At 52.1% G+C, this 26,885-nt stretch overlaps 1 protein-coding gene across 2 annotated transcripts in view; it reads left to right on the forward strand.

Annotated features, from left to right (window-relative positions):
* Positions 1-26,885, forward strand: part of PCDH1 (protocadherin 1) — a 49,302-nt gene that overhangs the window by 9,961 nt on the left and 12,456 nt on the right. Inside the window, exon 3 of one of the 2 annotated variants that reach the window (XM_029960273.1) lies at positions 12,351-12,569. The exons of the other annotated variant lie outside the window; for it this stretch is intronic. Coding sequence (XP_029816133.1) covers positions 12,351-12,569 — 219 coding nt within the window. The remainder of the gene's footprint in view (positions 1-12,350; positions 12,570-26,885) is intronic. 2 annotated transcript variants of the gene reach the window in all.

A 26,885-nucleotide genomic window follows, 5' to 3' on the forward strand; every position in this document is an offset into this window, starting at 1 on the left:
TGTGATGTAGGGCAGGACAGGGAGGGGTGTTGTGGAGGAGGGCGAGGGCTGAAGGATGCCTGGAGCAAAGGGCACAGAGTGGCTCTGTCCCTGGGAACTGTGTCACCTCGGGGTGGGGAGGGCAGCCCTGGTGGGGTGGGTAGGGCAGCCCTGGCAGGGTTTGGGGCAGCAGAGAAGAGGTGGATCCTGTGCCCTTGTGTCCCTCTGGAGCTGGTGTCCACCAGGGACCCCTGGAATGAATCCCCCTGTGTGGGGCTGTGCAAAGAGCAGGATCCCCCTTTATGGCTCGTGGGGTGTTGGACATTCAGCCCCTGTGGTGTCCTGCCGAATCTGAGCACTGTGCCAGGCCCAAAGCATCTTCCTCCCCCTCCACCCTCATCCCCACACATCCCTGTGGTGTGAGAGCTCCTGCCCATGGTAGAGCTGTGCTCCCTCCTGCTGCCAGACAAGCTGGTTCCTCCAAGCTGCAGTTGCACAACCCCAGCTCTTGGGAGAAACCAAGATGGTCAGTGGAAGTTACTCCAAAAGGGACTTTTCCTGCAGTGCCCTGATCCTTCAGTGCCCCAGGAAGCCCCACAGTCTGCTCAGCTAGGGCAGAAGAGGGTTGAACATGAGTGAGGAGGCAGCAAAGGCCACCTCTGGCATCTTGGTCCCCCCCTTGTCACCTCTGACACCAGCTGCAGGGTCCATCAGTCCAACTGGATGAGGCTCAGTCTTGGCCTCTCCTCTGGGAGCCTGGGTCATCTGTGATTCAGACCCACTCAGCCTCCCCCTAACAGGCCATTCATTGACCTTTTCTTCTTGACCTTTCCAGTACTTCAAGAAGGCTTCTAAAAAGGATGGAAAGTGACTTTTAACATGGGAAGATAGTGATAGGACAAGGGGGAACAATTTTAAACTAAAAGAAGAGGGATTTGGATTAGATATTGGGAAGAAATTCTTGACTGTGAGAGTGATTCAGGTGGTTCAACCCTGGCACAGGTTGCCCAGAGAAGCTGTGGCTGCCCCATCCCTGTGAGTGTTCAAGGCCAGGTTGGATGGGGCTTGGAGCAACCTGGGCTAGTGGAAGGTGTCCCTGCCCATGGCAGGGGGTTGTAACAAGATGAGCTGTAAGGTCTCTTCCACCACAACCATTCTGTGATTCTGTTCTCTCTTGACTTTCTGGAGGCCTCAATTTGCACCCTCGAGGACCTGCTTTCCATATCCCACCAGCAGTAAAGGTTTCTTTTCCCAGTGATGTTCCCAACTCAACCCTGTGGCTGAGAGCACGAGAGGAAGAGGAGGTCAGGCAGAGGACCAGAAAGAAAACAACTCCCCTGGATCCCTTAAAAACAACCCCTATTTGTTTTGCATCAGTGTCTTGTGTGGTGTAAACTGTTTACTCCCTCAGTCCTTCAGATGCTGGTAGGAAAGCGTGGGTGGGTTTGTGGTGGGAGAGTGGGATGTGACCTGCTGGCAGAGCAGGAGAAAGCTCGTACACCATCTCCTCATTTACATCCATTTTGGCACTCACAGCCGTGCCTCGTGGGTGCTGCCCGGAGATCCCTGAAGATGCCCCTGCCCCGGGAGGTAAACATCCTTCTGAGCACCTCCTTGCTTGCAAAATGCCCACCTGTGATCTCCTCTCTGCACGTGGCACGGGCGGATCCTGGCGGGTTCCATCAAAGCTGTTCAGAGCCATCACTTGGGGCGGGCAGGGAGTCACCTCCTCCCTCCCTCCCTCTGCACTGATCCTGCTCCGTGGCGAAGCTGTCGGAGCAGAGTGCCCTGATTCAGCTCCTCTGAGACATCTTTAAAGGCCCGAGCAATCTGAAAGCCTGCAGCTATTTTGCTCCCACACGGCCTGGTTTTCACATCCTCCAAACTCCCCGATGCTCTGGAGCAGCTGCAAAGCTGCTGCCGAGGAGACTCTGACAGATATCCAGCCCTGCTTGGGGGGGGGAACCTCTTGTCTGAGCTCTGGACGGAGATCCTGCTCGAAATGTCTTGCTGAAGTGATGTCTGATGTTCCTCTTACACTAATCTATTAATCTTTCTGCTTCTTCATCAAAAGCACTCAAGCCCCGTAGAAAGCAAAATCAGTGTTTCAGATGTTTGAAGAGCCCTTCGTTATTATTCAGGCTGGGCAAGACCTTTTGGGGTGTTGTGATTCAAGGCTCTGCAAGTGCCTGGAGGAGCTTGGGCTGGTTTTTTTTTTTCCCAAGGATTTCAAGTGGATCACAGTTTATTAGGGGTGTCTCTTGCCAAGAGAAGAGAGCTCTAATGTTCGGGAAATTTGTCTCGAGCTGCAGCCTGCGAGGTTTGACCCAAGGACTTGACAGCTCTCCCAGGATCTGAGGACAGCTCATCCATACCAGGGGTTCTGTGCCAGACCTGGTAATGCCAGAGCAGTGCAGGCAGGAGAAGTGGCTCTACCAAGCCTCACACTATTACTTGTCCTACCTGTTTGATGTCTCCAAATGAAGGCTTGACTTACCCAGTATCACCGTCCATCAGGAGCTGCAGGCTGGTTGCAGACCACTAAAGGGAGGGCTCTGCCCAGCAGAGCATGTTGGTGCACAGACTTATGGAATAGTCACAATTCCTTGGGCAAACAGGAAAAGCTTCTGCCCTTTGCCAGTGAAAATAGAGGTGGTTTGAGAACAGGTTTGCCCTCAGAGGAAAAATTTCAATTTGAAAACAAATCAGGAAGAATTGGCATTTTCCCCCCCCATTTCCCAAGTCAATCAATATACATATAATACATAAATATATTTTTTTCCTAGTAATTTCCAAAGGCATGATTCCCACTGACCTTTTTGAATTTGAATCATAATTAATACTTGGCTTGAATTCTGAAGTGAAAGGTACCTTTGCAAGAGCATCATTTTTTCATTTTTACATGTCAGCAAAGATCTCCCCCCTGCCCCAACCCTGAAACCAGAAACTCACTTGAATAATGATCTGAATTCAGCAAATTGACAGGTTTTCTGTGCAGAGTCTTCCCGTTGCAGCGTTCCTGGTTGTCTCTGGTTTTTTGATAGAGTCCTGAGTTTATGGCTCAGGACCCCCTGCTCCCCCCAGAGCTTTCAATACTCTCTGTCAGCTCCACTGGGTGCAACTGGGAGCCAGATTAGCTCATTATTTTCCCAGCATTATTTTCCCACTCTACAGCTGTTGGATTCCTTGAGGGCTTTGTTCAAGTGTTACTCCCAGTCCTGGAACCTTTTTCTCCCTGGGATCTTCAGATGGTTTTAATGTGATTATGAGACCTCCTTCTGTGTCCTGGGCAATTTCCACTCTACACCAACCATCTCCAAAATAGCTCTATTATCAGCTTGATAGTGACAGACATTTCGGGACACCACGGCCAGTCCAATTGAGACATTATTCCATAAAGATTATGACCCCTTTAGATTTTATGAGTCACCCTTCAGATGATTTATTTCCATATTTTCCTTTCCAATCTTCATTTCACCCAAAGAAAAGCCAAATTGCACACCCTCCATGGGCTCAGAGCTCTGATAGGCTGAGGGGTTAGGCAAGCTCTGTCCTGAGGCTGTCTAAATGGGTTTCTAATTGCGTTAGATCTTGCTATGAGTTAGATAAATTCGATCTGACCAGGCAGGTTGGCACCGGGCTTTGGCGGCTCCTTTGAGCATCATGCAAATTTCAGGAGGCTTCAGGGCACCTATGTGGAGTCAGCCCACATTTTACCCAGATTTATTCATTAAATAGTGCCTGGGGATGTGATGTCCATTTTAGGATGGCTGTTCTGCTATCATTATTTCGGCAGGACTTGGAGACTGTCTCTTCTGTCTGCAAGGTCAGCACTCGCTAATTGTCAGCAGCGGCAGCCATGTGAGCAGCCACTCACAAGGGTGAGCAGCTGCATTTAGGGTGATACCTGGTTTGGGGAGCTGGAATCATATGGATTCCTGTGGGTCTTTCCTCTGGTTGCAGATTCCTTCTGTAGTATTGTTTGTCAACAATGGAAGACCCTCGTGTCAGACACGGGGATGGGGAAAGAGGTAAAGGGTTGTTGGGAACAACCCTCGTGTCAGACACTGGGATGGACAAAGAGCTAAAAGGTTGTTGGGAACAACCTTCATGTCAGACACAGGATTGAAGAAAGAGCTAAAGGGTTGTTGGGAATAATCCTTGTGCCAGACACTGGGACAGGGAAAGAAGTGTTGGGAACAACCCTCCTGTCAGACACTGGGATGGACAAAGAGCTAACGGGCTGTTGGGAATAATCCTCATGTCAGACACTGGGATGGGGATGGACACAAGGATCTGTGGGCAGAGCACAGCCATCAAGTGAGACTCACGAGCATCAGGAGGACCAGAACTGTCAGCCCCATGGCTGATGTGCCCTGTGTGACCCCAGTAGCTGGGATGGTGACCCACTGAATTGTCAGAATGGTAGATCAGAGAGCTGAGCCTTTAATTCTCCCGGGAGTCCTGTCCAGAGTTTTCAGTGTTCTCTTGGAGACAGCACCTTCAATGGAAGATTTTTGAGAAGGTTGTTTTGAATGCAGGAGGGCTCTTACAAGTGTGCACAGCCCACACCTCTGCTCAGAGCTGGGTCCATCTGTCTCCCTCCTTTGTCTGTGCTGGCTGCAGCTCCTGCCTGGGTGCTTCATCCCTCCCTTGTCCAAGCAGGGAGAGCCCCTGGGACCTGTTCCCTTGCTCTGGCACAAGATCTTTCCTCAATTCCTGCATGTTGTGCTAAGAGGGAGCAATCCAGCACTGCTGGGAATGCAGCTCTGGCTGTCTTGTTTTGCTTAACAAAGAGATAGCCTGTTCTTGTGCCTCTGGACATCTGGAGATGCTGTGGCAGGGCAGGGAGAGACCTCTGGGGCAGACAGTGTGCCCAGGCCACCAAGGGGACCAGGGAGACACGAGAGGGAGAGGCAGAGGAGCTCCTGGAGGAGCAGAGATGCCAGAGATTCCTGTAGATGCCAGGAGGTGACACCAAGCCAGGGCAGTGTTTGGTTTGCAGTGTTTGCCTTTGCTGCTGGTCTGCAAACACCCTCCCTCCCGCTGCTGCTGTGCCAGGTAACGCCATGAGCTCTTCCCATCCCCTCCCGGTATGGCAGGGTGGGTGCAGAAGGAGCAGAGGATGCCTTTGGGAGGCTTCTTCTCCAAAAATCAGCGCAGTGGTCAGCCAGTGTGCTGCTGGGGAAAGGAGGGGAAGAGCTGTCTGTGCTGGGATCCATCCCCACCCCAGAACACCGGCAGGAGCAGGGCTGTTGTCAGAGGAGCTGTAAAATGGTCGGCTGTTTACAGCCACGAGCCGAGCTGGTGTCCTGTTTCCTAGAGCTTGAGCGTTGCCCTGGGTGGTTTTGTCAATTCAGGTCCAGCTTTCCTCGAGGCTTGCCCTGGTTTCCACGGACAAAATATTCCCCTCAGCCTCCTGCTCCGAAGCCTGTGTAGCACTGGACTGGAGCCGTGCTCCTCTCCAGGCACGACCCTGGCAAATAAAATAACTCCCACACGCCACAAAGCCTCCCCACACGAAAAGCTGGGTCTGTGCAGTTCAGAGCGTGGTCCCCTGGGCTTATCTTCTCCTTTCTCTCTCAGTAACCGGGGATGTTGCCTCGCTCCAGGTTGGTTTGTAACGGAGAGGGGTTCATGAATTAGTCTGAAGTTGACTAACTCCTGCGCCACAATGGCTCCCTTGTCACTTATTTTTATATTCCGGGCGTTGGGTCTGACATTGCCTTTCACTCTCAGCCCTGTGAGTTGCTGCATTGTGGCGGCTGTTGGGGAAGCAAGCTCCTTTGGCAGCTGGCTGAAAGGCCGTTGAGGCTTCTGGCATGTGGGGAGGCGCAGGAGCCACTGGAAGCTACCAGATGAGCCCATGAGCCGCGGATCCTGCTTTGGGATCAGCAGCGAGGGAGTTAACACTTCGGGAATTTTCACCACTCCAGCGTTAATCGGTGCTCATGGGGGGAGCAGGGTGGCTCACCTCCGTTCCCGGCGGCAGGAAAAGGGTGCCCGGGGCGGATTTTACCGTTTCCTTTGTGAACAATGGAATTTCGGGACCGCATCTCCTGCTGCTCCATCCATGCCCTCTGCGCAGGGGGTGATGCCGTGAGTTTGCAGGGAGCCAGTGTTCCCTCCTAGCACTGCTCTCGTTTGGGCTGAGTTTGTTTTCCCCGGGTTTAGCAAGGAGAGTCAGTTTGGTGCAGGTCCTGAGAGCTGGGAATGTTTTAATGAAGGGAAGAGGCAGGAGCGAGCAGAGTGGGGCTGCGGAGAGAGTGGGTCCCCTTAGTCCCCATCCAGCATCCGTGGGTGGAATCCTCATAGAATCACAGAATCACTAAGGTTTGAAAAAACCTCCAAGATCATCAAGCTTTGGCTGATCCCCACCTTGTGCCCCAGCCCAGAGCACTCAGTGCCACGTTCAGTCGTTCCTTGGACACTACCAGGGATGGGCACTCTCCCACCTCCCTGGGCAGCCCCTTCCAGTGCTTAACCAGCCTTTCCATGAAGAAATTTTTCCTGATATAATGTTTTTAGTACCGTGCCCTCTTGGTAGAAGGCACCAGCCCAGGCAGGGACTGGTGCTGGGGGGTTTGGGGTGTGCAGCCAGGACCAGGCAGGCTGGGGAAGGGTGTGGGGGGCAGCCCAAGAAAATTCCTCATCAAAACAAGGTCGTGCTACTTCAGACAAGCCCCAAAACTGGAACCGTGGGTGTGACCCCGGCCTCCCCGTTGTGGGAATGCTGTGGCAGAGCTGGAAGAGGCAGAGAGAAGGGCAGCAGGGCTGGCCTGACCTGCCTGGTGTCTGCAGGAGGACAACCTGCACGTCTCCACACGCTCAGGAGAACACACGGAGCAGGATGCAGCATGGATTTGTGGAACTGGAAAGGAACAGAGCAAGGAGCAATTTTTTTTTTTCTCACAACCCTGCAGGTAGGAGAAGTTCAAGGCAGAATTACCAGGCAGCAGATACAGAACCAAAGGGCTTTTTCCACAGAGCAGAGAGTTCGTTGCTGCAGGCTGCAAGGGGCTCAAAAAGGCAAGAGAACACTTCACAGAGGATGGGGGGTCATTAAATGTGGAGCTGCAAACCGTTCCATCTCAGGAAAAAAACCCTGAACTGTGGCAGCACAGAAACCCACAGGACTTACCAGGGGATGAACATCTTCATCAGAGCATCTGCCGGTGCTGGAGGCAGCTGCTGGTGCTCCCTGAGGAAAGAGTGGGAAGGGGGCTTGGTTTGTTCCTCAGATTTAGAGGCTGGCACAGGTCTCCCCATCATCTCCCTAGCACTGGGGAGCCCTTGAAAGGAGTTTTTTTTCCAGAGCCACAATTTCTCAGCTGAGAAAATAGACAGCTTTGCCCCAAATCCCATTTTGGCGCGGTGGCAAAGTGGAGGCAGCAGAAATAGAAATAGAAAACCAATAAATACTGGGGGGAAAGGGAAGGAGTGGATAGCAATTAGTAGAAATGAGTAGTTATGGAGTGTAGAAAATTAACAAGGAAAGCCAAAGACATTGGGGGGAAATCAATTTTGACAAGGTAAACACAATAAGTAGTTTAAAAAATGTGCTGGGAAGAGGTGGAATCCAGTAACTGTCAATCCAACTGGAGATTGCAAAATTGTTAATTATGTAGAAAACTGCAGAAGTATTCAATGAATAGTTGTAGTAATTTGGACTGAGACATAACAACGTAGGATGTAGTACCTGCCCATGCATTGGTAACCAGCAAAGTCATTCAAAATCGCCTCGAAAGAGTGAAACTTGATATAATTGAATGAAATAATTGGTACCAAAGAGTATTCAGAAGTCTGGAGTAGGATCTCTCTGATCCGGGGGTGTTCATGGAGCTGGGGAGCCCAGGCAGGGCCAGGAGGAGTGGGAGGGCATGAGCCAGCTGGGACAGTGGTGGGGATGTTGTGTGCAGTGCACACTGTCCTCGCCGGCCCCGGGGAACAACTGGATTAATAGCTAAAGCAGGCAACTGGATGATGGAAATAGCACTGACGTCAGTCACCGCAGCTTGATGGCAAGGGGTACTGGGCAGTGTCATTACATGACAGGTCCAGCTTTTAAACCTTTCCTCAGGCATCTGGTGCTGGCCTCTGTAGGAACAGGATCTGCTCGAGGCGCTCCTGCGGGTCTGAAGCGGCAGAGCTGGTTTGAGGTTACAGGGCTTGGCTGATCAGCTTGGGGTTGATGGATACGCTGAGCTGATGATGTGTTTTGTTGTTGTTGTTGTTATTATTATTATTATTGTTTTGAATGAGCACTGCTCTCGGGGTGGACATCAGGAAGGATGGAAAAGGTTGTCAAGCATTGGAAGGAGCTGCTGAGGGAGGTGTTGGAGTCCCCACCAGGGAAGGCCTGGCCGTGGCACTCAGTGCTCTGGGCTGGGGGACAAGGTGGGGATGGGGCACAGGGGGGACTCCATGGGCTGGGAGGCCTTTTCTCAATGATTCTGTGATTGCAAGCGAAGCACTGTGAGATGGATGAAGGTCTGGTTTATCCTCAGCTGGGCGAAGAACAGTTTGTCTGGAGTCCTGGTGGAAGGAGGTTCTCCTGGAGGAGCTCCCCGGCGGCGGCACCGCTGCCACTCAACGCCGCAATCAACGATCTGGAAGTAAATATAAAATCACCGCTGATAAAACCTGCAGCTGACATGGAGATTGGTGGAGTGGGAGATCATGATGAGGATAGGGCAGTCATGCAGAGCAATCCAGATTGCTTGGTAAACTGGGCCCATTTAAACAAAGTGCATTTTAACACAGCCGAGTGCAAAGCTGCGCGTTGAGAAATGGGGAATGCTGGTTTATATCCCGGGAAGCACTGACTTTAAAATGGATTTAAGGGTCACACTGCATGAGTAGCTCAGCGTGAGCGCTCGTGGCACTCACACTTAAGGGCTAGTGCAGACCTCAGGTGAGAAAAACCTGAGAGGTAGGAGAAGGAAGGCTCTGCAGGAAGCCCTGGTGAGATGGCAGCGGTGCTCCTGCGAGGATCACCTCCCGTGAGGAATGGGGTAAAACTAGGGCAATTACACATGAGGGCCACAAAACTGATTTGCTGGCTTGCAGGTTGTGACTTGGTCCTGGCTTGTTTGACCGGAAAAGAAGACTGAGGCATGCCTGGATTGCACTGTACAAGCAACTCCTTGTGTAGAGGATGCTGCGTGCTGAAAGGCTCTTTAACCTACCAGAGAAAGGTCAAACAAAACCCAATTTCTGTAAGTCAGTGCCAGACAAATTGATTCAGTGTCTTTCCGTGACTCCAGAACAAGGCTCTCCGGGCTGGAGAGCTTCACAAGGCACAAGCTGGCAGGGCTGGGCAGAGAATGAGGGGGGCACTGCCCACGTTGGGCTGGGGGGGAATGGGGTTGAGTGCCGGTTGTCTTTCCCCCCCCAGGGAGGAGAAGAGCCCTTTCAAGGGCTGCCAGGCAGGATGTGACATTTAAAGGAGGTGTTTTTCAGGTAAAAGGGATGCTATTTGTACGGAGACCCCTCAGGGGAGGGATAGTAGCTGTCACAGGCTGGGTTTCAGAGGCTGTTTGTTTGTGTTATTGCAGGCACCCCGAGGAGCCCGGGTTGTTTGGCTGAGGTTTTACAAGCACAGAGTGAAAGCAGGAGCTTGGAGCTCGGGATGAGCCTCGGTGAGGGAGGAAATCATCTTCAGGCAGGCAGTCAGGATGCAGGAGGAGGCTGTGGGAGAGCAGCTCCCGGCACAGGGGGCAGTGATGTCAGTGCAGTGGTGGCTTTTGTGGGCTTTACACACCTGGGCAGCCCTTGGAGAGGGCTGGGAGGGGACTCCAGAGGGTCATCAGCACACAGCTCTGCTGTGGGTGAGACTGCCTTGCCCTCAGCTGGGCATAAAGTCCTCCTGAGAGGGCCTTGCCTGTCCCTCCATGACAGAGATTGCACCTTCTGCTTTGGCAAGAAGGTTCTGGCACAGGTTGCTCAGAGAAGCCCCACCCCTGGAAATGTCCAAGGCGAGGTTGGACAGGGCTTGGAGAAACATGATCTAGTAGAAGGTGTCCCTGCCCATGGCAGGAGGGTGGAACGAGATGATCTTTAAGGCCCTTTCCAACCCAAACCATTCCAGGATTCTGTGATTGCACTTGGCCAACACTACCATTGGTATTTTTTTCTGTAGTGATTAACCTCAGTCTTCCCATGGCTGAGACTCTCCTTGTCTGCCCGTGGTCCAAAGCAGCAGCTTTTTCTTTGCAGAAGGCTTTTGCAAGCTTCAAGAGTGCTGCCTCTGCCAGCCTTACCCTTCTCCTTCCTGAACTAAATTCCCCATTTCTTTTTTTAATATTTTGTCGTGGTTCCTTAACAACCGCTTGTTTCGGTTTGCCTCGGGAGTGGCACCCAAGCAGGGCACAGCTCTGCCTCCAAACTGAGCAGAGCAGAGAGATCCCTGCGTGGCTCAAAGGCTCTTTACCTTTCCCAATCCCAGTACAGATGCATTTTTTGGGGTGAGGTTGATGGATCACCCAGCCCTGGTGTGCTGCAGCCCCCAGCCCCGCCACCAGCCCCGCTCGGGGGGGGGGATCATCTCTGGCAGATGTGACAGATACATCCCACATCTGTCACCCCAGCAGTTAATGAAAATACAGGCTAGAGATGGCCCCGGGACACACCCGGAGAATTTAATTTGATCCGTGGTCCCAGCCTGTCTGCAGTAATGACTTTGTGAATGCAACTTTCTAAACGCTTTGCATCCACCCTGCAGTGAGTTGCACTATATTACCCAGGCAGAGATGTACATGCTGCACTTACACTGTTTTCTTGCATTACTTATGAGAATGTCATCGAAAATAGTGTCAAAAAAACTTCCTAAAGTCAAGGTGGAACATTTACTGCTCCTCCTCCATCCACCAGGTCTGCTGTCTTTTCAAAGGAAGAAGTTCAATGGCTTGACATGTTTGTTTGTGACAAACCTACAGTGGCTGTTACTCATTTCCTTGTTATCTTGTAGGTACTTACAAAGAGTTCTTTTATCTGCTTCAGTATTTTTCCAGGAACTGAAATTAAGCTAACTGTTTTATAATTCTCCAGCTCTTCTTTTTTCTCATCATTAAAGACAGGCGCTATTTTAGCTCGCTTCCAATCTTCTGGAAGCTCCCTGATTCTCTACGAATTCTTCAAGAAAAAAAAAGTATGGAAAAAAACCCCCAACAACCCAGCCCTAACAACTCTGAAGTTACTTAAATCAGGTCTCTAAGCATCTGGGATGAATTTAATCAGGTCCAACCAACCTTAAAGCAGCTAGCTCATCTAAACGCTCCCTGTGTGTTCCTTCCCTCCGTTTGTCTCAATTCCTTCCCTTTCCTGGTCGGTGCTCGCTGTGTGGGACGCCTGATTGCCACTCATTTGTAGTAAAGGCACCAGCAAAAAAAAAAAAAGTAAAAAAAGAGAAGGTATTCAGCCTAAACGATGTGTTGTCTCCACTTATCTCCTCATCACCTCCAGATTCCCATCAAACAGCTCCTTTCTTGGGCTCCTTCCTACATTTATGGGCGCTGTGGTGTCTTTTTCTCTCTGCCGGTGTTTGTGTTTTGTGTTTCATTCTCCGCACGCATCATCCCACTCTTGCCCTATGAACTCGTGCTACCCTCTCCACTCCTCGGCAATCACGACAAAGAAGGATTTTGTGGAAGGATTTGGAGGAGGATAATGATGTAGCTTAATGGCTGTTTGCGGGGAGCTCCTCCCGAGCATGAGGCAAAGCTGGGGAGAGAAAGTGTGAAGTAGGGTCTTTGAAATGCTTAACGAGCAGACAAAAGCTGCGATGGTGACCCTTGGTGGAGAAGCTCTGAGGATGAGAGATGGGGTCAGGCCAGAGGCTGGGAGGTGAGGGATGATGTCGCCGTGGCTCCGTGCTGGGCAGTGATCCCATTAGAGGGGCTCTGGGGTGGGTTTGGCCACGTGGGTCTCTGGGTTGGGTCTCTGAAGACACCAAGGGGACATGGAGAGTGGGGACCCCAGGTGAAAGGGGGGGGAGGGCAGTGCTTCAGGATTCGGGGGGGTGTTTCCAGAGCCTTCCTGCCATGGGACAGGACATCTGCCCAGGGTTGTCTCTGGGTGAAAGAAGAGGCTGGGACAGGAGCTGCGGGGGGAGCTGGTGGGTTGGGGGAGCACAGGGACCGTGCAAAGTGTGCTCCCCACGTGTGGTGCTGTCTGATGGGGGGCTCTTGGCTGGGGAAGGCCCCACACTGTGCCTGTCAGGATGGCTGTGGGGGGCCGAGGATGGACCCTGCTGGTGTTGGCAGCGCCGGGCAGGAGCTCTCTGCCTCTGTTTGTGGGTCAGGTTTGATGACCCCCCTCTCTGCCTTCCTCTGCTTGGGTGGGTGATGCAACAGCTCTTCTCTTCTCTCCAGTTACCTCATCGCCGAGTGACGTTCTCTGCAGCCAGCCAGGCTCAGGACCTGCAGGATCCCTCCCAGCACAGCTACTACGACAGCGGGCTGGAGGAATCAGAGACCCCCAGCAGCAAATCATCGTCGGGGCCCCGCATCGGGCCGCTGGCCCTGCCCGAGGACCACTACGAGCGCACCACGCCCGACGGCAGCATCGGGGAGATGGAGCACCCGAGAACGGTACGTGCCCGCCCCCCCCGGGCCCGCCCCTCCCTCCCCCGGGCCGGGCTGCTCATCCCCGGCCTGCACCTCCCCCGGGGGGTGAGATGGCCGAGGAGCTCGGCTGGCCACGCTGGGCTGTGGTGGGGAGGGGAGGATGGGGGAGAGACGAGGCTCAAAGCAGGTACAGCGAGGAGGAGGGAGGGGAGGTCTGGGGGAGGCAAGGGGATGTGGGAGCGGGAAGAGCTGAGGAGGCAGATGGGTTTGGCAGGAGGTAGATGGGTTTGGCATGATGGAGAGAAGGGGTCCAGCAGGGTGGTCCAGGGTGGCAGCCCAGGGGCACCCAGCCCAGGGGAGCTCGTGTGCCATGCTCAGGGGGTCCCACAGGCGCCTGTCCCCATGGCAGGGGCAGGTGGGTGGGTGGGTGTGATGCAGCTCTCCACGCTGTGGTGGGGGTCAGAGCCGTGGGAGTTCCCCGGGGAGCAGAGGGGAGAGCAGGTTTAGGGGCACAGGCCGGGGTGAGGAGACCCGTGGAGTGGAGGATCAGGGAGCGTGGGGGTGGCAAACCCGAGAGCGACGTGTCCTGCCTTCACTGGGCCCTGTGGGGCACCTCCTGCTCGGGCCCAGCTTCCCCTGAGAACCCCCCAGGAGCTGTCTGTGGTCTCACTGCAGGCTTTCCCCTGCCCTGGCACAGCTTCACCCCCGGTTCTGCTCCTTGTGCTGCCTCTGTGCTGCCTGCCTGACTGCCCTCAGCAGCCCACTCCCAGCTGTCTTCTCTGGCCAGCTTCAGTTGCTTCCTCAGACTTGGCTCTCGCTGTGCATACAACATCTTCTGTCCTGCACCTGCTGCCTTCTGTGCTCTTGTGCTGAGGGGAGGTTGCTGTGGAGCCAGAAAGTTCAGTGAAACCTTTGGGAGGGAAAGGGAAGTGGTGGCAGAGGGTTCTCCTGAAGTCTCCTCCTACCTCTGAGAGCATCCTGGACTTTGGGACAGGTCTGTATGTGGTGTGAAAATGGTTGAGAACGTGTTCAGCTGGTTTTTAGGGAGCTGCAAGCCTGCTGGATCCCTCTATCAAGGAACCATGTGAGAAGGTCCAGTGGAAGTTCTCATCCTTCTTCCCTCGTTAGTTCCTGGAGTATTGCTGGAGTTCTCTGTGTTACCTTTGAAGCCCCATGGTGGGGCCAGGTCTGGCAGGGCTCCCAAATCCATTTATTGCCCTTGCAATATGAGGCACCCTCTTGGCTAGGAGTGTTGTGCAGATCACTTTCTTCCCAAAAGTACTGGTCAGGCAACTGGGAAGAGCAGTTTGGAGAGGTTCCTGGAACCCTGGCACACAGTGACAAGTACTGGACTTCCCAAGTCAAGAGAGGCTTGAAGGCCATACGGGCAAGGAGATTCCATGTGTCTGTGTTGAAGCATATGGTGAGGCAACGGTGGTGGGGGACCTGGAAGAGAAAAGTTTGAGTCCTGGAAAGTGCCAGGCAACTTGGAGATGCTGAGGGAGGAGCAGGACTGAAAGTAGAAAGAGGAGAGAGAGAGGAGCACTTGGGAGGTCTGCAGCAGGAGATGGAGGGCAGAGGGGGCTGTCTGTAGTCCTTGGGATGTTCCCTGTCTGCCCCAGGTGATGAGCAGAGCTCAGGAAGGCTGAGGGACAGTGCCCAGAGCAGTGGCTCTGACTGGGACAGAGTGCAGGGCACGGCTTCCTGCCCCCAGCATCACAAACCCCAACCTGCCCTATAAACCAGGCAGCTCCCTCTCTTTGCACGAGGCTCCCTGTGTACGTTCCCATTGCAGGAGGACAGGAATCACCCCACACCCATCCACCAACAAATGCACGTGTGGTACAGAGAGGTGCAGAGCTCCCAGGGGATAACCAGAACCAGAACCCTGTTCTGCTCACTGTCCCCCAACCTGGCCTGTCTCATCTCCCTTCACACGGCAGGGGATGGGAGGTCAGGCCCCAGTCCTGACCCGTGTAAAGCAGGTGGAGAGCAGAGGCCACAGCGGGCCAAGGCTCTGGGGAATCCACCAGCATTAGCCCAGCTGGTCCTGGTGCTCTGTGGATAATCTGGCAGTGGCTGTTCGAGGGACCTGAGGAGCAGGGTCAGGGTCACGATCCTTTAAGCAGACCCTGGCAGCGGGACAGGTGATTTGGGGATTAGCAGGCACTGGTGGTGTTAGACCAGCTCATCAGAGCTGTGTTTCCCACGCTTTGCCTGCCCAAGGTGTGGCACGTCCGACCCCTCCGTGGCTCCAACAAAACCTTCCCGTCTCGTTTGTCCAGAGAAGGGTCATGCCTTGCTTCCAGCCCTGTGGGACCACCATGACCTTTTGGGGACTGTCTCACCAGGCCCTTGTCTCGGCTCAAGCAGCACCAGCCCCTCAAAGAGATCAGATCTTGTGTTTTTGTGAGGCTGGGAAGACTGAGCCATTCTTGACCTTATATTAAACTGAGGAGACGAATTGGATCCCACACACCCTATCTCGTGGCACGAGCGCAAGACTGACACGACTGTGCATTTTCTAGGCTTTCATCTAGTTATAAATATCCAACATAACAGGGCTTCCATTGCTTTCTCCAGGAGATTATCCCTGCAGCCGAACCAATCTGATAAGCAAGTATGCAAGGCTATTTATAGCTTTTCAACTGGAAGACAGATCCATGCCTTTTCTTTGTAGATGGTTCTTCACTTGATTAACACACATATCAGTGTCCTCCTTTTTTGGACACTTTTTGCTGTGCAGACTGCAGTAAAATGCTGTATTGCAGGGGCTGAGCCAGGTCCTTTTCAGGAGGAATTATGATATTCCTGACAAAGACTTCTCCAGGATCTTGGCACTCGTGTGCCAGCTCCTCAGCCAGCCCAGGTTTGCCATCCCTGGTATTTTACCTGGCTGCCCACTGTTTCCTCCCCAACATTTTGCAGTGGTGTTACCCGCTTTGGTGGGGTGTGCTGAGCTGGGAACGGAGCTCACTCTCCCACTTGGCCCACCCGTTGCTTTCTCTGGAGACATCTGTTCCCCCTGCATCACAGATTTGCTTTAGTTGGAAGGAGCCCGGGAGTGATTGTGCTCTGCAGAGGATCTGCCCTGCCATAATGCACACAGAGCTTGGATTATGACAGTGCCAGCCGCTCTCCATTGGCGATGGAGAGAATTTAGTAGGATTACAGGACCAATATGTGCAATTTAGGAAACGTTACACGGAGGCTGCTTCCCTCTGCTCCTGTGTGGTCCAGACGTACCCAAGATTATGATATATTGGATGAAGCCTTTTTGATTTGCGTTCTTCAGCCCTCAGAACAGGGGCAAACATTTAATCTGTTTTATCCCCGTTATTTAAAGTGGGGACCCCATGCCATTTTTAAATGCATTCTGTAACAACCCCGCTCTGAATATGTAATTAACAGTCATCTCCTGAGCTTTGGCACTGCACTTGGTGTGGTAGTATCTGTACTTCACAGATGTTAATGAGTTTATCCTCGCAGCTCCCCTTCCAGGGAAGAAACTCCACCGTAGGTGGGGGGATGAAACAGGAAATTATATTCTGCATTTTGGAGGTGTCTGCAAGCTCTGGGTGACCCCCAGGTGAGCTGGCAGCTCCTCTGTCTGCTCTTTTCGGAAGGTGAGAGCCTTCCCAGTGCTCCAGAGCCATGAGGCAGGTCTCCAGCTGCTCTTGGATGGTGAAGCCAAGGCTGTGCCGGCCGCCTCCAGGCAGCTGCTGACGTAGGAGGCGCGAGCAGCTCGGCTTTGGGACCTCGTGGCAGGGCTGCACGTAAAACCCTCTCGTCTGGTTCATAGCCACGGGCTTTTCTGACAAGACCAGCCTTCTCCTCGTGGTCCCCCACCTCCTCTGTACACCTCAGCACAGCCTGAGCAGATGAATTGAGATACCATTTCCCTGCTTTGACTGCTGGGCTTAATAAAACCCCATCAGTGCAGATTTTTCTTTGTTTCAAGAGAGATTTAGGTTGATGCATTGTGAAGCCAGAGGAGCAGCTTCACGGCCATGAAATTCCACCCTGTGATTTCTGAGCACTCCTTTGGGAATATCCCACTTTGAGAGCAGATGGTGGCAAGTGTGTGAGACCCCAGGTGAGCCCTTCTAGTGGTAGGTCCTCTCTGCCTCCAGTTTCACCAGTCTACACTTAAATTCTGCTTCAACTGCTCTACCTCCCACTTCTTTCCCTGGAGTCCTGTGATACTGGTGTGTACTTGTAGATCAACATTCAAGCAAGTCACCAATTAAAGTTCTCTTTGATACACTCGAAAACTGAATCAACTCCCTCACTGTGAGCAGAGCCAAGGCAAGCTATTTTGGCAGCTGGGTCTCTCTTCCTCTCCTCCCACCCTTCCTCGTGCTCCTCCCAGCCATTGCCATCTGCTCCTGACACCACCACAGACCTGCAGCCCCTTTCCTGGGCAGCAGCAACATCTGGCACATCTTGGGTGTAATGTGCTGCTTTTTGGCAACCCTTGCAAAGGCAGTCTGGGGAGCATTTGTCCTCCTCCTCTTTGCTGCACTTCTGATTATAGTTCAAGTCTTCCCTTCTTTTGTATCGTATTTTTTTCTCTGCGTGACCATCAATTTGCCAACAACCTCTTAGCGGTGTGGACGTGTCCAGATGATGGTCCACAACCCTCCAGCAGCACTCAGTGACATCTGTAGCAGGGATAACGTGCCTGCTTGTGTTTGTCTTCCTGGCCTCATGGTGCTCATGTGTGTCCATCATGTGCAAACGCGGCGGCTCCCGGCTGGCACCGGGCTGTGTGTGCACCCTGCAGTGCCAGGGAACCACGGAATGGTTTGGGTTGGACATCAGCTGATTCCACCACCCTGCTGTGGGCAAGGACACCTTCCGCTAGACCAGACATCCAACCTGGCCTTGGACACTTCCAGGGATCCAGGGGCAGCCACAGCTTCTCTGGGCAACCTGTGCCAGGGCACAGGAAATTTTCCCTAACATCTAATCTAAACCTACTCTCTGTCAGTGCGGAGCCATTCCCCTTGTCCTGTCCCTCCATCCCTTGTCCCCAGTCCCTCTCCAGCTCTTCTGGAGCCCCTTTAGGCCCTGCAAGGGGCTCTCAGGTCTCCCTGGAGCCTTCTCTCCTCCAGGTGAACCCCCCCAGCTCTCAGTCCCTTGAGAAGGTGGGTGGCTCAGAGGAGGACTCCCAAACCAACAGTCCCTTCTCCCTGCTTATGGTGAGGATGGATTTGCAGCACTGGGCAGCCACCACCTCCTGTCTCTGCTTAGTGCCAGTCCAGTCATGAGCTTCTTTTTAAGGCTCACACTGTGATTGTTGTTGAGATCCCTCCCAGCCAACAGATGGGACAAAAAAATTACTTTCTGCCTCCTTCTCTGGCACAGCCACTTGTCTAGATCTTATAACCTATTCTTTTTTTTCCTACATTATCTTTAAATGTGCCTTTTGTCTTGCAGAAAGAGTTCCAGGCACATGTTCAGTCTGCAGAGCTTTTTTTCCAAACGTGCCCTGCAGCAGTTTTGCTTTGTAGCAGAGGGCTGGGAAATGCCTTGGAGTGGGCTCTGTCTGGGGTGTGGGATCTGAGCTCCCTGCTCTTCCTGGGCAATGCCAGGGTGCATGGACAGGTTGTCTGGTGCCCAGACCTCTTCTGTTACTGAAAGATCTCACACCTCATGGGAGAAAATGGAGGGTATGGCATGGGATGGGATGGGATAAAAGCTGCCATCCCTGGAATAAAGCTGGTCTGTGGCTGGCACTGGGCACCAGTCTGCCCTTGCTGACTGAGGGCCAGCAGGTCACACATCTGGCCAGCTGAGAACATCAGGTCTGGCTGGTGCCTGGACTCTTCTCTAGCTGAGACTGTGGTTTTGGGGTTTTTTAACTCATCTTCAACCCTTTCCTTTTTAACACGTGACTTCAGGGCTGGAATTCCTTGCTGTTGCTGTTTTGTCCCTGTTAGCAGTTTCCAGTGCTGCTCGGGTTTAGGGTGTGCACAGTCTCTGTGACCATCTCATCTGCCTCTACAAATCACGACTGGCTTCCTCAGTGATCTTCAGCTCTACAGGCATCTGCATTTCTCCATAAGAAATCGGGAGCTCGTCTGCTTTCCACCCTTAATGTTGGTTCATCCCCAAAGACAGCTCGTGATTTGCCTAATCACTGCTGAGGAGAGTTGTGGGAAAAAAGATGTTTATCACCAGAGACAACATCCAACAGATTGCAAATGGCCATGGATTACACCACCTTGGTTTCAACACCCCATTTCTGCCTGAGCTGTAATTTCAAACTCGTTCTCACCCCGTGTCTGTATTTTCCATGGTTTCCAGCAGCCGTGTCTGGGTAAACTCTTATGAAAGAGCTGCTCAGGTCAGAGCAGTTGTGTCACGCCACGTCAACCAGGTCACCTTCCTTAATTGTCCCAAGAATCCCAGGGTAAACAGGGTACAGCTGTTTTTTCTCCTCCCCGGACTGAGTAAGGAGTACATTGCTACCAGCTACAGAGAATGCCTTTAATCCTCTCAAGACCTTCTAAGAAGGATGCTACTTCCTTCAGACGTTGTCCAAAATAGCTTTAATAATTTATTTGGCAGTGTCCCTCCCGCCTCACAGGATTATGTGGTAGTGCACATATAAGATTGTCCTCAAGCTCTCCAAAGATCCTTTGCAGATCTTGGACACCTTTAGAGGAGTTATTTGAAGAAACCAAATTTCCCTGTTGGATTGTGATTTCTTTTTCCACCCTTTCTGTCCCTGAACTGTGGTACCATTATGTGATTATGAAAGACCTGGGCAGTGCAGTCATTCTGAGTCAATGCCCAAGAGAGAAAAAGCTCCATATTTCAGTAGGAAGGTGCCTTCTCTTGTAGAATATATGGGTCCCTATGGCTGTGTGTGTGCCTCCTGCATTCAAGATTGAATTTTTGGAGTTTTCTGCTATTCCTTGTGATCCTGTGAGCTCTTCCATTCCCTCTTGCTGTCTGTGGCAAGATGATGGACATTAGTGAATGTCCTCTCCCTTGTTTTATGCCCTTCACATTCTTCCTGCTCTGAACTTACTGGATGGAGAGAATCTGATGGTTTTTCTTAATCTTTATTCTTTCTTCCATCTGAAAGCCCTGCCCAATGTGATCCTCTCCCTGTGCTGCCATGAGGGCACATCTCAGGGGAGTGACCCTGCTCTAAATTTGCTGATTTACAGGGCAGTACTGCAGAGACCACAGGCCTGGAGAACACTGGAGAACAGCTGAAAGCTGCTGACCCCAAACTCACCTCACTCTTTAAAAACACTCTTCCCTCTTCACTAGGCTTGGTCAGCTCCATGGCAGACTTTGAGACTTTTCTTAAAGGAATGAGCTGCAAACAGATTGGAGAGCATCATTTTTTATCTAAGAACTACAAATGAGCTCATGCAGGGATGATGACTTCTGCTGGCCCAGGGAAGGGAGGACTTCCCAGTCTCCCAGATCAGGGAGACCAAACAGCATCAGGCACCTCTTCCAGTCCAGGGCAGGAACACTTTCCACCACCATTTCACCTCAGCAGACCTGGGGAAGGGTTGTAGCTCTCACATGGCAGGACATGCCCTCCTGTACCCTGGTGGCATTAAACCAGGGAACTCAGTCCACATAGGACTTGATATTTTACTTTTGCCTGGAAACGGCTGCAAATTCCGATGCAAATGCCCATGCAAACGGTCATGCACAGCTATTCTTATCTCTGGACCAAATCTAAACATCCCTTCTTTGGTATAAAGCCTATTTTCCAAAAATACTTTATGTCATCCTCAAACTATTCATGGCTTCAACTCAAGTTCATTAAACTGTGTTACAGGAAGAAATTTTCCAAATTAGAATCCGCGATGGGAACAAGAGGGTGGGTCCTTCCCTTGTGCCATGTTGTTCTCCAGAGAGGACATTTCCTCAGAGTGGGGGGGTTGGATGAAGCTCTGTCAGACTCTTCTTTCATGTTTTCTACCACATTTTAGAATATGCACTCGAACAGGCCTTGAGCCCCGGTGTCCCACCTTTGGACAGGTGCTCCATGTGATGTCCACGGGGAAAAGCCAGGAATGGGAATTGTGAGCCTTTCTGTTGGTGAACCACAGCACCCCCCCATATGTTTTGGTAGTAGAAGTGCCAAAAAGAGGCAGGTCCCCTCCTCTCTGTCCTGGTTTGCTCATCCCTGTGCCCTGTTGTGCCAACACAGCTGCCTGGCCAGCTGGACCGGGGAGCTGAGCAGGCTGAAGTTTTTGCTGGATCAATTTTTATTTTTTTATTTTTTTTTTTGGCCATATTACTCTTCAGGCAGAGCAGTTTTCCTAACCTGACTGCTCCGTGGCTCCACGAAGCGCTGAACTAGCAGGAGCAGGGATTTTGCAGGAGCTGAGGTCGACGTTCGGGTTTCCAACACGTCTAAACCAGAAAAAGCGACCAAGTGTAAAAGCAACAGACAACCAGGATCCCTCAGCAGCCCCAGACTATTTGTTGTTTTCAAAGACCTGCTTCCTTAGAAAGCTCCTTTTGAAGTAATTTGACGTGCCATTTCCAGCTCCTGTGTGATCTACCGCAGTTATTTCCCCTTTATCTGCCTCCAAATGCTCCTGGATGTCTCTATAAACCTGCCTGGCAGTGCCTCTGCCCATGTAAGGGGACCCGCATTAGTGGGGGATTTAAACTTAATGCCAGAGAAGCTTACAAAGTCTCCCATTTGAGCTTCTTGAGGACTTCACACTGCATTTTCTTTCTCATAAAAATAGCATGTGTCTGAGTTTGAAGGATCGGTCAGATCCCTCACATGGAAAATCCCTCTCATCGGCATGAGATAGAGGATAAGGGATTCATCCCTGTCCCCGGTGAAATCAATGGGAGCTTTGCTATTGAGACAGGTCAAATGTCAGTCTCAGTTGTTCGCTCTTCCCCAGGATTTTATCCTTTGTGCTCTCACTATTAAAGGATCTCTCTTCCTGTCTCCTTCCCACAAGCTCTCATCCATCCTGATTTGAAGTCACCTCCATTAAGTGCCTGTAACGCCGGCGCTTTGCTCTGCTCGCGGAGAGGACACTCCATAAATCTCACATTAGTCATGGCATGTGGAGAGCGATCCCAGGGATAGGCTGCTTTGACTCAGAGGTTACCAAACCGTATCAGCCCCTGCATTTGCCTCTCCTTTCAGAGAGAGCTGAGTGTCCCCAGCAGGAACCAGGGCTCATTTCGTGTGAGCTGATGCAGCCACAGGGATGGGCCGGCACAACAGCGGCGTGGGCAGGGCACGTGGTGGGCTGGTCCTTCTTCCCTGGGCTTCCTTTCCAGCACCTCTGTCTGGTCTGAGCAGGACAAGGATCTTTCCCCCCAGAAATGGGGGAAATTTGTGTGCCTTACGGCTGGAGGGCTTTCCCAGGACAGGTCTCGGGAACACACAGTGACAAGTTGTCCCTGTATGTTGTTACTGGGACCCAGTGGGATGGAGAAGGGGCTGTGCCTTTGCACTGGGTACAAGGCTTCCCAAATAATCTCTGTGCTGCACTTCAGCCTGGTGGAAAAGGAGGGCTGCACCTCGCTGGTGGAAGCATGGGACAGCCCAGGGGGCTGATGGAGACTCAATGGGGGCTCCTTCCACTGCTGTGTCATGGAAACCAAACAGCCACATCTTGTTCTTGGGCTTGGAGGCCAAGAATAGGGAAATGTCCCTCCACAGTGCTCACCTCCAGGTTGTGCCAGGGCTCTTTTCTGGCAGGGAGCTGCTCTGAACCAGGTGAAAGCAGATCAACATCAAAATGAGCCAGGCAATGAGGACAGTGCTCGTGGTGGGTCTTGGAGATGCTCAGATTTACACTTGTGACCCCTGCTCCAGTGTAAAACTGGCATTATCATGTTAAAATAACATTAAAATAATTTCACTTTTAAACTAATTTTGGGTAAACTGGTAGAAAGGCTGGGAGTCAGGAAAAAATCAGCTCAGATGGCCCATGTGTGAGACGTGTGCCTCTGTTGTAGCCTGTGCTCTGTACTTATTCAGATATAAAAGGTAAAATGTTCTTACACGGATGGCCATGAACCCTCTGTACCAGGGACAGTGGGAGAGGCTGGGGAAGGGATCCAGCAGAGAAGGGATCCAGGATGCTGGAGGACAGGGACTCAGGTCCATAGGAAGGAGCAGCAGTTCTCCATCGGTTGTATGTCTGGGGCTGGTTTAGAACAACCTTACTTTGAAGTGGAGAAACAGGGAGGCAGTGAGAGAAAGGAGGAGAAGGTTAGGATCTGATGTTTGTTCAGGGATGTGTCAGAACGGCATGTCGAGTTGTTTTATAGCTGCTGAGGAAAGAGAAGATGGAGTAGGGAATGTAAAATGACAGAGAGTGAGTAGATGTGATATTTGCCTGATGTATTTTGCTGGTAATTAGTGTAATGCCAATTAGACATAAGTAATCTTTTTTTTTTTTCTTCTTCAGCTGTATAAATTATTGCTTGAAAATATGCCAACTAAAACCAAGATATTAAACTTTGAGTGATATGGAGATCTCTGTTCCTTGAGGATCTCTAGATGAAATTACCCAGACAACAGGGATCTTGACAAAGGCAAGACTTATTATATCTAGAAAGAAAATGAATAAAAGCAAAAGGAATTGTGTATTCCATGTCTAGCATCTTGCTGCTTATTAACCACACAGGAAGGGGCCCCCACAGAGATGCAGCTACATCAGTGAGAGAAGGCAAATATCTTGCCTTTCCTGCAAACAATGCGGCTTCCAGGCTATTGTTCCCCCTATCAGCTTCCTCAGCAGCCAGATCCTGAACCCTTCCCGTGTTCAGGCAGTTCCCTGCTGCAGGTAAACCCTGCCACCCACCCACACACATCCCATTTTTCATCCCCCAAGCCCTGTTTTCTCTCTGTGCTCACCCACATCGCGAGGCACAGGACCGGTGTTGTTCTGCCTCTGGCTCCCCGGGGACATAAACCTCTTTAATGATGATGAACAGCTTCCTTCAAAGGGTCAATTGCTGATCCTGCACCTCTCAAATCACGCTTCCCTTGGAGCTCTCTCCCTGTCCAGCTCTGGGCTGCTCTTTCCGACAGGTACAGGCAGCTCTGCCTGATGCTGCACACGTTTTGCCGCGGACTGTGCGGCGGGAGCAGAGCTGCTGGCACCAACCCCTCCCTGTCGGAAAAGAACGGCTCCAAAAACGACGCCCTTGGACCGATTCTGGACATTTTCACACGTCTCTCTTGGACTGTGAGATCGAAATCCCCTCGTGACCATCCTGCTGCCCCCCTCCTGCTGCGCTTTGGGGGTGGCAGAGCTGGCAAACCCCGTCTGCCTCTAACGGGGGGTGCTGACGGATCCCGGTTGTCCCGCCCGGATCTCAGGCACTGGGATTAATCCTCGCTCGCTCTTTAAAGTGTGTTTTATTCATCTGCTGCCTTTAGGACAGCCTCTGGCAGGCCTCCCTCGAGTGGTGCAAACTTTATTGCATCTAACCTCCAGCAGCCTGTAAACTGCAGCACCCAGGGGCAGCTGGAGGTTGATATTCCCTATCGGAAGTGATTATCTGTCTTTTTCCCACTTTCCCACAAGAGCATCTTTCTGCCACCCTAATAACAAACATAAGGCAGAGCAATATTCATCAGGATCTGTTTTTTTTTTCCCAAATAACTTGTGTGCCTCCATTCCTAAGCCCCCCCATATCTCCGTTTTCTCCTTTCACCAGCTGCATTGGTGTTGATACCTCCTGATTTTCAGGAGGAGGTGACTTCTCCCCAGCCCTGGCCATCAGGGCAGCAGATCCTTTCAGTGCCCGGGTGGGAATGGTGCCAGAAGCATGGCAAGTGGTCCGTTTGAGAAATGTTAACCACCTGGGTTGATTCCTTGGCACGTCTTTTGGCTGCACCACAGGAGGATCTGACCAGTGCATATGCTGCCTCTGCCACGTGCCAGCCACAGAATCTCTCCCTGTTTTGCTTCCACTGCAGATTTTCAGCCTGTGACTGAGTCTGTGGGCGTTTGAGGCGTCAATAATGAGCATTTTCAGCTGGGTTTGTGGCACGTCTCCTCACTGCAGAGAAAGGGGCTGGGCAGTTCAGGGGTTCAGGCTCTCCTGCATGGGCTGCTCCTGATCTTTGAGCAATCAGCAGTCAGACGTCCTCGTCTGGTGTCGGATCATTCCTCCCCAGTTTCCTGGCTGTATCCCTGGTCTGATGCTCACAGAACTGCTGCATGTTGGATTTCACGTGTGTTTGGTTCCCTGGGGGCTGGCTGGGGTGCCCAGGGCTGTGTGTCCACCCTCCATCAGCGGACAGGCATCTCCCTCTCAGGGCAGCCCAAGAGCACCAGCCCTGGATTTAGTGCCCATCCCCTGATCCTTCAAACAGCCACCACGAATTCGGGCAGGGTCTGACCTCTTCCTCCTCGGTGTCTGCACTGTGGCTCAGGCAACCAGCACGTTCCTGCAGTCAGAACAGACTGTAAAAGAGCTGAAATGACATGTGAGTGTGCTCACTTCACTCCCGAGCAGCCCAGGAAAGATCCATGGGAAGAAAACAAAGCATCCGCATGCAAATCCATACTGTCATTTCCTCTCCCAGTTTCCTTGGGGTTTGGCTTGACTCTCTTCCAAGGGCTCTTCCTTCTGCCTGCTCTGCTTCTCTCCGAGTGGTCTGGCTTTCCTTTGTTTCCAGATCCCCTTGTTGAGGGGAGCCCTTTTCATAAACTTGTGATTTCTTTTGTCAGTTAAACACCTACGTGACTTCAAAGGCCTGGAGCTGAGCTTTGCTGAGTGGCTGCCGGCCCCCCTGCACGAACAATTTCCCCCCATCCATTGTCCTGCCGGGGAAAGATTATTAAATTGTTGATGGAGCTTAACAATGGTTTTGTTCAAAGGCAGACATGCGTATGCCGGGCTCTTTTCTCCTTGACACAAGAGCTTTAGTAGGGGGAACAATGAAAGGCAGCCACCAAGGAGCGAACACGGGGAGGGCTCATAAAGCCACACCAGTAGTCCCCAGTCCCTGTGCACACGACCTGGTGCTCCTTGCAGTTCACTCCTTGGCTGTGCGTGTGGCTGCCTGGCTGTAGGTGAGGTGAGAGAACTGGCCTCGCTGAAAATGAACTAAAAATAGTTAAAATATTGTGTGTTAATACTTGCTTATGTGATTAGGGCACGAGGAGGATTGAGGAACTAGCAGGTGGTGGGAGGTGATCACCCTTTCCATAGAATCACAGAATCATTAAGGTTGGTAAACCTCTAAGATCATCAAGTCCAACCGTTCCCCAGCACTGCCAAGGCCACCACTAACCCCTGTCCCCAAGTGCCACACCCACACGGCTTTTAAATCCCTCCAAGGTGACTCCACCAGTGCCCTGGGCAGCTGTGCCAGGGCCTCACAACCCCTTCCGTGAAAAACTTTTCCCTGACGTTCAACCTGAACCTTCCCTGGCACAACTTGAGGCCATTTCCTCTCCTCCTGTCCCTTATTCTCTGGGAGCAGAGCCCGACCTCCTCCTGGCTCCCCCCTCCTGTCAGGCAGAAGAGAGGGTCCCCCCTAAGCCTCTTTCCTCCAGGCTGAGCCCCCCCAGCTCCCTCAGCTGCTCCTCAGGACACTCGTGCTCCCGGTTCCAGGAGCAGGGCAGGGCAGTGCTGGCACGGGGCTGAACCCACGGCTCCATCCCTCCCAAGCACACACACACATCCCCCAGCCAGGCTGGGCCTTTGGAGCAGCCCTGGGAACCTGCAAGGAGGATCATTCCATAGGCTCTGCAGCCTTGGGCTGCCTGACATTTCCTATTGTACAGACTGACTTTCGATTGCTTATCACTGCAGCTGATTTCTAGCACTAAAGCTTCAATTTTCCATGCTGGGTTTCCCCCAGGTTGATTTCTTTTTCTGTTTTTCTTAAGTTTTAGCAGAGCTGTTCCAGCTGGTTTCTGAGAACAAGACATGCTGCCTGAGCCCTGCTAACAAACTGATTATGAGAATTTCTTTTCAAGACCCATTAGCTTAACCATGCTTTGGAAGAGAGGTGTGGAATTTGGCATGGAAGCTCTCGGTATCAGTTGGGGGTTGCTTGCCCCAAAATGACTGAGCCTTTCACTGATTGTACTCCAGCACCATTCCCTGGGGAGCTGTGCCCACACACCCTTGTGTGGCCTTCAAGCAACAGCATTTCCAGGGTTTATGCATCAGGGGAATCATCAGGGGAACGGATTCCCACTGACAGAGAGTAGGTTTAGATTAGATGTTAGGAAGAAATTGTTCCCTGGGAGGGTGGGGAGGCCCTGGCACAGGTTGCCCAGAGAAGCTGTGGCTGCCCCTGGATCCCTGGAAGTGTCCAAGGCCAGGTTGGACGGGGCTTGGAGCAAC

This window comes from Manacus vitellinus, unplaced genomic scaffold (genome assembly GCF_001715985.3).
Source record: "Manacus vitellinus isolate BGI_N305 unplaced genomic scaffold, ASM171598v3 scaffold_25_pilon, whole genome shotgun sequence".
Classification (NCBI taxonomy): domain Eukaryota; kingdom Metazoa; phylum Chordata; class Aves; order Passeriformes; family Pipridae; genus Manacus; species Manacus vitellinus.